This window comes from Silurus aristotelis (assembly GCF_946808225.1).
Source record: "Silurus aristotelis genome assembly, chromosome: 13".
NCBI lineage: Eukaryota > Metazoa > Chordata > Actinopteri > Siluriformes > Siluridae > Silurus > Silurus aristotelis.
The window spans coordinates 20,731,859-20,745,069 of record NC_139586.1 but is presented as its reverse complement, the minus strand read 5'-3'; the positions used below and the strand labels follow the sequence as shown (position 1 = coordinate 20,745,069).

General features: G+C 38.7%; 2 protein-coding genes across 6 annotated transcripts in view; one reads left to right on the top strand and one right to left on the bottom strand.

Moving 5' to 3' along the window:
• The window catches only part of arnt2 (aryl-hydrocarbon receptor nuclear translocator 2), a 129,618-nt gene that overhangs the window by 76,143 nt on the left and 40,264 nt on the right, over positions 1-13,211 (bottom strand). For all 5 annotated transcript variants that reach the window (XR_014536402.1, XM_083559156.1, XM_083559158.1 and 2 more), the window contains 2 exons: positions 10,929-10,994; positions 7,376-7,461 (listed from right to left, as the gene is read on the bottom strand). Coding sequence is in view for 4 of the 5 variants with exons in the window: in XM_083559156.1 (XP_083415282.1) it covers positions 7,376-7,461; positions 10,929-10,994 (152 nt within the window). In the remaining variant the exon portion in view is untranslated. The remainder of the gene's footprint in view (positions 1-7,375; positions 7,462-10,928; positions 10,995-13,211) is intronic.
• stard5 (StAR related lipid transfer domain containing 5) overlaps positions 1-13,211 on the top strand; it is a 423,751-nt gene that overhangs the window by 402,960 nt on the left and 7,580 nt on the right. The gene's annotated exons all lie outside the window — the stretch shown is intronic.

Sequence of the window (13,211 nt, the reverse complement as noted above, 5' to 3'; positions counted from 1 at the left end):
GTCAGAAGGTGCTGGTGAAATTTCCATAACAGCAGATCGTTTTAGTTCTGGTGAAAGGCAAATCTCATTTCTTTAACAGCCCATTTACAAGGACTTATACAGTGGATCTTGAGGGTTCATATAAATAGATTGAAAATGTGTAAGAAGACATTTGTTCATCATTTTGGAAAGGAGTCTCCAGTGCCAGTGCCAGTGTTTTGTCAACTGTACCATATTAACAATTAAGCGTTTATTTGAATTATTATACTACTGCTTACATAGTCCCTGTGTAAGTTGTTACTGTGATAACTAATGTATTGGATCAATAAATATAGAATAGAAGTCGAAGAATTTTGGTGAATCAACATTACTCTCTAATAAAATATGATACGATATTCGATATGCACTAAATCTTCTGGGAAGGTTTGCGTTCCAAGGAATTTTGTGCTTGTGAGCCTGTGAATTTTTTTCTTTTTACATTTTTAACCGATTGGAATGAACATCACGTGTATTACTCAAGGAAGGCTTTATCCCCGTCTACTGAAATGGAAATTGAAGAGATTAAGTATTGAATTGGAAGATCTGTGATAGACGAAATGTCTGGAGGTGGAAAAAAAACAATAAATCAGGACAATATGTTATAAAAGTGCAAACAAATTGGGGTTGGATGCGTGTCACTTGGAACACATTTGGCATAATGGATGAGACAAACGAAGAATAAAATAAAAAGAAACGGCTGACTTTTATATCCAAATGACTGCGAACAGTGGTAGTTTCACCAACTGACTGGAAACCAACCATGCTGTAATTGTAAAGGCGACATCCAACTGGCACTTATTCCTTTTCGGCTACAGATGTAGGACTGAATAGCAATGAGACACTGCCGTCTGTTGTGGGCCAACTGTCTCAAGTGTTCAATAACCTGTAGTAAACATTGTGAGGGGCAGGAAGCCTCTTATTAGCGCTTAAGTAATCACTCCGATCATTAGTTACTTTCCGAAGTACACTACACGGGAAGCAAAAGATTACAAAATCCTGATGTCCGAACTGCCTCTGGAGGTAAATGTTTGTGCTCAATGAAGCTGTAAAACCCAGCTGCCTCCTACCATTAAGAAATCAGGTTGTTTTTCTTTCAGAGAGAAAAAAAAAAGATTCTGAACCATTTGAGAAACACAAACTCTTATTCCCTGCAGACATGACAGTGTTTTAGAAGAATGTGCTATTTTAAGATTTGATCATAAACAGGAAAAACATGTGGGATTAATCCAATGAAACACGCACACATGCGAACTTGCAGGTTGTGCGACGCCAGGATGGGATACAAAGTGATGAATTCGGTTTTATGAGTTTGCTCGATTCTCTTGGCACACCTGCTACAGAGCTCATGACAATCCCAGAGCAGAGGGGACTGCGCATGTCTCAATGAACTCTAAGATATACCCAAAGACTTCAACGTCAAATTCCTTCCATGGTTTTAGATCACTTGCGCAGGTACATACTATGGCAAGTGTTTTTTCCATGTGTTTTGGTGGGGGTTTTTTATTACAAGAGGATGAGCAAATCTGTACCCAATTTGTCTATATGTGATCCATATAATATCTGTATATTTGAATTTACTCATCAGTGCCTATAAGTTTCACGCCTATAAGTTTATGCCTAATGAGCAAGCCAGAAGGCAAGGAAAAACTCTCCCTGAGAAGGTATGAGAAAGAAACCTTTGAGAGAAACCAGACTCAAAAGAGAGACCGTCCTCATCTGGGCAGCACCGAATGTCCATTAATTATAGTTTTATCATTGTTGAGGGGTCTGTTCAGTTCTGTAGTCCTACGTAATTGTGGTTGACTGTTACATTACTGCTGACAATCTATAGCTTATCAACTGAGATGTTAAAAGCAAATATTCACCTTCTCGGAATCTCTTTTCTGAATCTAATACTGCAGCTTTTTTGTTTATTATAACAATGCTAGCTGTATGAACTTAATATACATGAACAAAAATCCATGATTAATTCATTAACTTCAGACTATGTAATGCAGCTGAAATCCGGCAAACAAATTGCAATATTTGTCCCAAAAAAGACAAAAAATTCCAAAGCCAGTGAGCAATTTGTTTTCAGCAATCCTCTCTCTCCCCCAGCACTTTATACAGCTCATTTATCTCAGGGCGATCTGAAAACAGGTCAGCAAGATAAGCTTGAAGACTGATATGGTCTTACACTCAAAAAAGGGAGTACTTTAGTAGAAAACTAATAAAAATGATTATAGGGTGATGTGATACGGCCCAAGATTCGTGCAGTTACTTTTACACAACAACTTGCATTCCTCTTACACCATAGTACTTTATCAACAATTATTTGTATTTTTTTTATTGAACCAAGAAAAAAACACCATGCTTCTTATTCTGTTATCACAAACCACCAAGCCGCATCTCAGCACTGGGCCGTGGAACAGTTGCTAGCTGATAGAAAAAACATTCTGGGGAAAATGTGTATAGATATGTCACTCTATTATTTATTGTGCATCTTGTCTTTTAAAAGCCACTTACCAAATGTTCTTATGGTGCAATATGGGAAAATATCATTTCCACACTTGCAAGAGTTTCAGCTAATTATTAACATGAGTGTTAAACAAACATCAAACAAAACCCTTGGTTCGGAGGTAGAAAAAGACCAAGTAATGGTGATAGCAAAGAAAACTTACAGAAGGGAAATAGAGAAAAAAGAAAGCAGACCTTAACCAAAAAATATGATGATGACGTGTCTAAAATTCAGGCAGTTGACATGCTCCAAAACCAAATGTTTAATATGTAGAGATATTATGTAGTTGCTCTGAAGATGCATGGAGATTGTTTTACTAATATATATATATATATATATATATATATATATATATACAGTGAGGAAAATAAGTATTTGAACACCCTGCTATTTTGCAAGTTCTCCCACTTAGAAATCATGGAGGGGTCTGAAATTGTCATCGTAGGTGGATGTCCACTGTGAGAGACATAATCTAAAAAAAAAAATCCAGAAATCACAATATATGATTTTTAAACTATTTATTTGTATGATACAGCTGCAAATAAGTATTTGAACACCTGTCTATCAGCTAGAATTCTGACCCCCAAAGACCTGTTAGTCTGCCTTTAAAATGTCCACCTCCACTACATTTATTATCCTAAATTAGATGCACCTGTTTGAGGTCGTTAGCTGCATAAAAACACCTGTCCACCCCATACAATCAGTAAGAATCCAACTACTAACATGGCCAAGACCAAAGAGCTGTCCAAAGACACTAGAGACAAAATTGTACACCTCCACAAGGCTGGAAAGGGCTACGGGGAAATTGCCAAGCAGCTTGGTGAAAAAAGGTCCACTGTTGGAGCAATCATTAGAAAATGGAAGAAGCTAAACATGACTGTCAATCTCCCTCGGACTCGGGCTTCATGCAAGATCTCACCTCGTGGGGTCTCAATGATCCTAAGGAAGGTGAGAAATCAGCCCAGAACTACACGGGAGGAGCTGGTCAATGACCTGAAAAGAGCTGGGACCACTGTTTCCAAGGTTACTGTTGGTAATACACTAAGACGTCATGGTTTGAAATCATGCATGGCACGGAAGGTTCCCCTGCTTAAACCAGCACATGTCCAGGCACGTCTTAAGTTTGCCAATGACCATTTGGATGATCCAGAGGAGTCATGGGAGAAAGTCATGTGGTCAGATGAGACCAAAATAGAACTTTTGGGTCATAATTCCACTAAACGTGTTTGGAGGAAGAAGAATGATGAGTACCATCCCAAGAACACCATCCCTACTGTGAAGCATGGGGGTGGTAGCATCATGCTTTGGGGGTGTTTTTCTGCACATGGGACAGGGTGACTGCACTGTATTAAGGAGAGGATGACCGGGGCCATGTATTGCGAGATTTTGGAGAACAACCTCCTTCCCTCAGTTAGAGCATTGAAGATGGGTCGAGGCTGGGTCTTCCAACATGACAATGACCCGAAGCACACAGCCAGGATAACCAAGGAGTGGCTCTGTAAGAAGCATATCAAGGTTCTGGCGTGGCCTAGCCAGTCTCCAGACCTAAACCCAATAAAGAATCTTTGGAGGGAGCTCAAACTCCGTGTTTCTCAGCGACAGGCCAGAAACCTGACTGATCTAGAGAAGATCTGTGTGGAGGAGTGGGCCAAAATCCCTCCTGCAGTGTGTGAAAACCTGGTGAAAAACTACAGGAAACGTTTGAACTCTGTAATTGCAAACAAAGGCTACTGTACCAAATATTAACATTGACTTTCTCAGGTGTTCAAATACTTATTTGCAGCTGTATCATACAAATAAATAGTTAAAAAAAATCATACATTGTGATTTCTGGATTTTTTTTTTAGATTATGTCTCTCACAGTGGACATGCACCTACGATGACAATTTCAGACCCCTCCATGATTTCTAAGTGGGAGAACTTGCAAAATTGCAGGGTGTTCAAATACTTATTTTCCTCACTGTATATATATATATATATATATATATATATATATATATATATATATATATATATATATATATACAGTGGAACCCGGTTATCTCGCCCTCGGTTACCTCGACAACCCTATTAAGTCGAAGTTTTTGAAGTGGAACCGCCAAATTCTCTCTTTTTCTAAGCATTTTAATCGGTTATGTCGACTTTTTTATGTCGCCGAACCCTGATATCTCGAGCACAAGGGGGGCTTGACGTTAAATTTTCCCATTTAACGTCGGTTATTAACAGCCGCAGAAGAACTCACGAGAGTGGCGGAAAAATCAAACCTTACAGCTGCTACAGGTGTTGTATTGTATACTGGTAAATCTCTGCTGTTAGTTACTGCACATATGCCTTTTGTTGTTAAATGTTATGCGATGAACGGGAGGCGAAAGCCGCGCTTGGCGGCGCGGAACGTGGGATGAGCAAAAGCATAGAATGAACACCGGCAGGATCGGGGGGGAATCCGCGGTGCGCTTTGGGAAGAAAAGAGCAGCCGTTGAGAGAGTGCCGGTGGGAAGACACGTACCGAGATACGCATGCGCGATAACAACGACCGCCGTGAACCAACATATACCAACAATAACGGACAGTGAGAGTGTGGAAGTTTAAATAGGAGCTGGTGATGATGCTAAACGAGCACCATATGAGCGCGATTGAAGCCGGGAGCTTCAGAGAAAGCGGCCGTGAAAACACCTGACACGCTGAAGGGGGCCGAAGGGGGCGTGTCAGGTGGATTCCTGACAGATAAACATGTACTGTATGTATTTTTATAGCATGCCTTCATCAAACAAATCGCGGCAACGCTGTGGTGTAAAAAACCCTTCAAAAACACGTGCATGCACATTCTCATTTATTAACGCACATCATGTACATAAAGACATTTCAAGCACGTTAATATACTGCCGCCATTTTGATTTTCGTTTATCTCGATCATCGGTTACCTCGATGCTTTTTGGCGACCCCCTAGGACATCGACATAACCGGAGTCCACTGTGTATGTATATATATATATAAAACACAAATTATTAGTCATATGTGTTTATTATTATACTTGTGTGCGCATTATTGTTTAGTGATATCGATCTCTGGCTATTCTATGGCCAGTTCCTGAAAAGCCTCTGGTCTTTCACCAAACAGCAAATACTTGAAAGTTGGGTGTCCATGGCGTCCACCATGTAGCTACTCTTCCTCTTCAATGCCGACCTTCCGCTTTACCTAGCATGTCCTTTTTCCATTGACTGGGTTAATTTATTTCCTATGAGTCTTCTTCATTGTTCAACTCTTGCATCTGTATGACGTGACTGAAAAGACTACAGACTATTGTGTACAGGGTCACATATCACCTGAGCAGTTTGTACTAGGCAGCTTTCCCAGTTGTAGTCGGTTTTCTTAGCTGACTGTTTCTGCTTTAATAATTATTGCTTAATAGTAGAATGTAATCTACTATCCATACTTCTTTTCCATCAGATAAGAAGTTTTCTAGTTTGATAGTCTTCATGTTAAGATGCAAGGCCATTTTAAAGCTATGTCCTTGCTTTTAGCTAATGTAGTTTATCATAATGGGGTTAATAGTAGCTCAGTGTTTTAGATTCTGGATCTCTGATCGGGAGATTGCGAGACCAAATCCCAGCATCTTAAATCTATCAACTGATTAGTTGTATAAATGGGATAAATGTAAGTTACTTTGAATAAAGGGCATCTGCTTGTAAATGTATTATGTCATGTCATTTTCTCCCGCTTATCCGTAATTCGTGTCGCGGGGGCAGCAGTCTAAGCAGGCCCCTGCCTTCGACTGCTGCCCAATCCTCACAGCACCGTCCCTTACGGTCCCTCCTGCAGGTGGTGAGCCCACGGGGAGTCTTTCACTGATTTTCTCTTCATTTACTGTATAGCTCTGCATACCTGATTATCTTCTGATGTGGAAATAGTATATATTTAAGTTTTATTAAACTTATGTATTATCAATTTTTATTATATATTATATAATATTTATTATTAGGTTTATACAGAATTTCCAGTCTACAAACCATCATGAATTGGCTGTTACTATAGAAACAATAGCATATTAGAACACGGGAGTGTTAATATAAGCTGTGATTTTTCTTCCAGCTGCTTTGACCGTCAAAGTGCTCTCATAGAAAATAAATCAACACAGTCTAACCAGTCAGATTTGAGAAATCAACAACACTGTGGAATGATAAATATTAAACAACTGGTAGGTAGGTGGAGCATATAAATATTAATGAACAGTGGGCAGTCTCTGTAAAAACCTAATGTGAGTTAAATGAGCACCTGTATAAAATAAAGAAAGTGATCAATTAATATCTACAATATATTACTCAGCGCAGATGGTGACCTAAAACTAATATTTAATATATCTTTTATATCTTTTGTTTCATTTTTTTAATCATTTCCTAAAGGTTAAAAAATCAGGTATTGAAAATTTAACTTGCAGAAAATAGCATAATCATAATAAAATTTTACAGCATGTCTGTTGTAAAAACAGTGAATACAATCTCATCTGTATGTGTGGGTTTTTTTTGTTTTTGTTTTTTTTTGCACTGACCCTAAATTTATTGGTTTGAATTAATTGAATCCTGAATCCTCCACAGAAAGGATTTTTTTTTTTTTACTTATACCCTTGTATTCCCCACCAATATGGAGCTACTGGAAATATAAACACTCGAGCAGAATATCTAGCATGTTTATATTACCACACAGTCAAGAGTGCTGGCATACACACATGCGCACACACACACACACACACACACACACACACACACACACACACACACACACACACACACTATCAGTGGTTTCTCTCCCTTATAAATAAGCAAAAGGTATTGCTGTTTATATATGTATGTATATTGTAAATACCTGCAGGGGGCCAGGCCTTGATATAGCCAGTGCAGTGCACCACTGAATACTGAGCCTCGCCTTCCTTTGACGGTCCGAGTCCGTTCCTGAAGGAGATACACAAACAGACACCCATTACTGTGAGACATGATACACATATCAAAAGGCATATGCAGCTGAAAAGCATGTGTGTGCTGCAGACAGTAACAGAAACTTCCTGTACTTCTTGCACAATTCTGACTAATCATAAGGACAACTACCAAACATTGATGTGTCTCATTACTTCAGGGACAATAATTGCCATATAATAACAAGAACAGTTGGAGCAGATGTAAATCTCATGAAATTTAAATAGTGAAAACTAAACACAAACAAGAATACAAATGAGAAAAATCATAACTAGGAAGCATGGAACATGAAGCAACAAGTGCTGATAGATGAAAGCAAAAGAGTGAGTGCAGTGAAGTGAGTATATATATATTAGTTTATTTAGTCCGTTTACCTACACACGGAGCACTGTGTTTCCCACAGACCATTATTACTGACATTCCCCCCCATACAACTCTAAACCATACAACACCACAGGTCTCACCAGTCCTCTAAACTTTCCCTTTCACTCTTGCAGATATTCCTGCCACTCTTCCCCACCCACTCCACCCTGCCTGCACACTCCACCCTGCCTGCCTCTCCATTACTTTGCACGGTTGACCCCAGGTACCTGAACTCCTCCACCTTCTCCACCTCTTCTCCCTGCAACCGCACCACTCTACTGCCCTCCCTCTCATTTACACACATGTACTCTGTCTTACTCCCACTGACTTTCAATCCACTTTTTTTCTCTAGCACATACCTCCACCTCTCCAAGCTCTTCTCAACCTGCTCCCTGCTCTCACCACAAATCACAATATCATCCGCAAACAACATAGTCCATGGAGACTCCTGTTTGACCTCGTCCCTCAACCTGTCCATCACCATTGCAAACAGGAAAGGGCCCAGAGCCGATCTTTGATGCAGTCCAACCTCCACCTTGAACCAGTCTGTCGTTTCCTACTGCACACTTCCTGTCACACTGTCCTCGTACATGTCTTGCACCACCCTCACATACTTCTCTGACACACCTGACTTCCTCATACAATACCACAACTCCTCTCTCGGCACCCTGTCATACGCTTTTTCTCAATCCACAAACACACAATGCAACTCCTTCTGACCTTCTCTATACTTTTCCATCAACATTCTCAATGCAAATAATGCGTCTGTGGTGCTCTTCCTCAGCATGAAACCATACTGCTGCTCACAGATGGTCACCTCTTCTTTTAGCCTGGCTTCCACTACTCTTTTCCATAACTTCATGGTGTGACTGATCAACTTAATTTCCCTGTAGTTACTGCAGGTCTGCACATCTCCCTTGTTCTTAAAGATCAGTACCAGCACACTCCTTCTCCATTCCTCAGGCATCCTCACACCTTCCAAAATCTTGTTAAACAACCTGGTTAAAAACTCTACTGCCATCTCTCCTAAACATCTCCATGCTTCTACCGGTATGTCATCTGGTCCAACTGACCTCCCACTCTTCATCCTCTTAATCGCTGCTTTCATTTCCTTGTTACTAATCCTATCCACTTCCTGCTTCACCATCCAACCCTCTCTCTACCTCGTTCATCAGGTGTTCAAAATACTCGAGGAAAATGAGAGAGCGAGAGAAGGTTGGATAGTGTGGATATATATACATACATACATACATACATACATACATACATACATACATACATACATACACATACAGGTAGTCCCAGACTTACTATAGAGATCCGTTTACAATGACACCATCATAACTTATATCCTAAGTGGAGACATGGCCTTAGCCTACATTGGAGTCTTAAAGCTAGGATGCACTATGGAAAGAACGCAAGCAGGTGAAGGTAGTGTTACGTTACAATGTTCTGCTGGGAAAATTTGGGTTCTGGTATTCATGTGGATTTTTCTTTGCCGTGTACCATCTACCTAAATATTGTTGCAGACCAAGTACAGCACTTCATGTCAACAGTATTACTTAATGGCAGTGACCTGCCACACTGCTGAAATAGTTCAGAAATTGTCTGAGAAACATGAAAAAGGGTTCAAGAAGTTGCCCCCAATTTTTGTCTGTGGGATTTACTGCACAAACAAGTCCACTGAGGCCCCACCATGCAACTAACAGCACATACTTACTGCTAAAATCTTGATGCCATATAACACAACACAGCTTTAGAGGTATTGTGGAGTCCATGACATGATGGGTCAGAGTTGTTATAGTAGGGTTCTATTAATAGTGGTTATAATAATATGGTGTATCTTGTAAAATGTACATGACCTTGTTTACCCACAAACACTGGGTTCAGGAATGAGACCTAAATAGTCTTTAGAAGGTTACAGATGGGTAATTAATCTGAAGAAGTATGTTTTGATTCCATGAAGCCACAATAAACCCATAGGCCTGATTTTTTTGGCCTGTCTGCATCTCTTTATTGAAGGAGAAATAAAATGTACAAATTTACATAATACGCAAAACTAGTAACCTGCTACCTTTTATATAGGTTCCTTTTTTTAAAAAGGTGTTTTTAATTACCTACATGCTCAAAGTTTTACACGTTATAGCAAATAAAACACATTTTGTCTTCCTCAGAAATCGTTTCGCAATCTACCATTCATCAATAATTCAGTTGAATCAAGTTCATATATATAAGTCATAATAATTGATGGATTATACCCGGAATGGATGAACATTAATGACATTATGTCTATACGAAATTACGGTTTACATTCAGGTGCACTTTAAAAGCTTCCTAATTATAACTTTAAGCTCTCCAGAACAAAAGCAGCTGTGCCCTAGTGCTGGTGTTAATTTGTGTCAGGGGATTCAAAAGCTAAGATCTTTGGCTCTGATTAAACTGCATTCCAAAGCCTTCATGGGCTGCAAACATCTATCTTCGTTAGTAAGGGTTATGTCAGGAACGTGTGTGACAGATGAGGGTTAAACATGCAGAGTCAAAAGGGTAAATTTACGAAAGATGGACCATGAGGAGTGGATTATATTTCGCATCAACAAAAGCAAAAAGAAAACACAAGTATGCAGTGAGAACCAGGGTTGTTTCCTTGTGCATTTATGCAGGCAAGAAAACACATTGATTATAGTAAAAAGAAAAAATACTGCACAGTTGATTTGACACCAAAACTACACATTACCTTTCTGTATATAAATGATTCATACCGCCTAAATGTTTCATAGTTAGGTTATGTCCCAGAGTCATCAGAATTCTAATCTGACTAATAATACTAAACAACAAAACTAAAAGTGTGATACATAATCATGTTACATAAATATAACTCCTTAGTCATTCTTTTAAGCTCCGTGATGTAATTTCTTACACATTTTGAGACTAAATGTCACTACAGTGTTCTGTGCTGTGACCTAGTTTCCAGTCAGTGTATATGTATACATTATATAGTTACTAACAGGGTGATGGCTGAACTATAATTAGTTATAGCTACACAAAAATGAAGAAAAAGAGTGACAGAGTGTATGCATCCTTGCCTGTATCTCTTTCGCATACTCGAGAGGCGATTGAGAGAGATGTGATCCAGAGGAGCGCTGCCACACCTGAAATAACAATATGAATAAAAATGTGTTACAAAAAAAACAACAATATGAATAAAAATGTGTTACATTTTTATGTAACAAAATAAAACAGAGTTTTACAGAAAATGTGAAACATAAAGATGCATAAAGAAAAAAAGAGTAAACAGCAAAAGGTAAAATTCATTAACTAAAATGGTTGGATGAATATATATATATATATATATATATATATATATATATATATATATGAATAGATGCATGTAGGTATGGATAGATGTATATACACTCTATAGACAAAAGTACTGGGATACCTGATTTTTCCAGCCAATGGGTCTTCCCCAAACCGTTACCACAAAGTTGGAGGCACACAAATGTATAGAATAACTTTGGATGTAGTACCCTTATAATTTCCCTTCACCTCAACTAGTAAACCCAAACATTTTCCATCATGACAATGGCCCTGTGGTTGAAGTGGAAGATCTTGAGTGGCCTGCAATAAAGCACTGACCTCAACCAAACCTATGTGATCTATATGAATTGGACTGCACACCTGGTCTCCTTACCATACACCAGTACATGACTTTATTAATGCCCTTGTGCTTGAATAAACATCAATCTCCAAGAACACACTTCAAAATATAGTGGAACATCATACCAGAAAAGTAGAGGTTATTATCGTGGAGCGGGATGTTCCAAAAGCACATACTAATATGATTGGTGTATGTATGGATTGATGAATGAACTGGATGGATGTATATATATGTAAAATTGGAATGATTAATCTATATTTCCATCTCTGCATTGCCCCTATACTTTACTGGTTTTGATCCCGTTGGGTTTCTGACTGCAAGGCAGTCAATATGAGGCTTCCACAAATGGGTTCTTGAGCAAGATCTTAACCTTTCAGCTGTGAATTGCATTCATTCACTCATTTTCTGTAAATGCTTTACTCAAATCATATTCTCAGTAAATCTGGAGCCCATCCTGGGAACACTGGCACACCAGATGGTATGCCAGTCCATTACTGGGCAACATTCCCACACACAAGCATGTATGTACAGATTGGATTGTCTACAATTTAGTGTAGACAATCCATTTTCAGAAGTGTTTTTGGGAGGTTGCACAAAATCTTTGGAGGAACCTTTAAACTTAAGAAACCCAGATGGATATATAAAACATTCATCACCATATTGTCCAGTTTATTTTAACTATGTAGTCACATGGCCATCACACCCACATGTGGATATTCCAAAACCATCAACACAGCTGTATCTTGCTTGGAGGAAGGCTTCCACTAGATTTTAAAAGCTGGCTGTGAAAATCTGTGCTCATTCAAACAAGATGTCAAGCATTAACGTCAAGTAAGAAGGCCTAGAATGCAGTCAGCCTTTAGGCATAGGGGTGCTTTTTTATCCTAGAAGAGGGTCAATAGGGTTAATGTCAAGGCTTTGTGAAGGTCATTCCAGTTCTTTCATGAACATCACTTGATGTTGTATTGCTGGAAAAAGGTTGTCTTTTAAACAAAAATCTACAGCATACAGTCAAGGCATATGTATTTATAATATACAGTATGTGTGCATAAAAGGAATCCTTGAATGATGGTCCTCAAACGTGAACCTCTTGAAAGCCTGAGAGACTAGATATAAAAATGTGAAGTATCATTTATTTGCATTTGTTCATTAGACATATGCTTTCAACAAAGCTGACTACGAGTAAGCTGAATTTAGATGTCACTAAAATCTCGGAAATAGTCCAGTAGTAATTATTTTACTCATCCTCCCTATGTACAAAGGGCTGTGTTTTACCTATATGTTGAAAGAAATCTGAAAAGTAAATGGTGAGGTTACAGTTATATTAGTCTAATAGTTTTTAAGCTAAAATAAAGCACAAGCATCAGACATTAGACATGTCTTGGCTGATCAAATGCATCTGAGGTAAGTAAAAAGAAGTGTAAGTTTCCTTTAAATGATCCCAATAGGCAACATTCTACAAAACAGCAAAACATGACACCCCAATCAGAAATGATTTAATGTGAGAATTAACATTTCTAGATGAAAAAACAAAAACAAATAAACACTTATGCCACTTGTCTTTGCTAAGGTCACACTCATTGGAATGAGGCAGCTGAAGTTTTGGAAAAAGATTTTATGCAGTGAACAAAATTCAATCAAAGATAATTTAAACCACACACATTGAATCCTCCCTTCGAAAAGGTCACTCTCATCAAGGTAACACAAC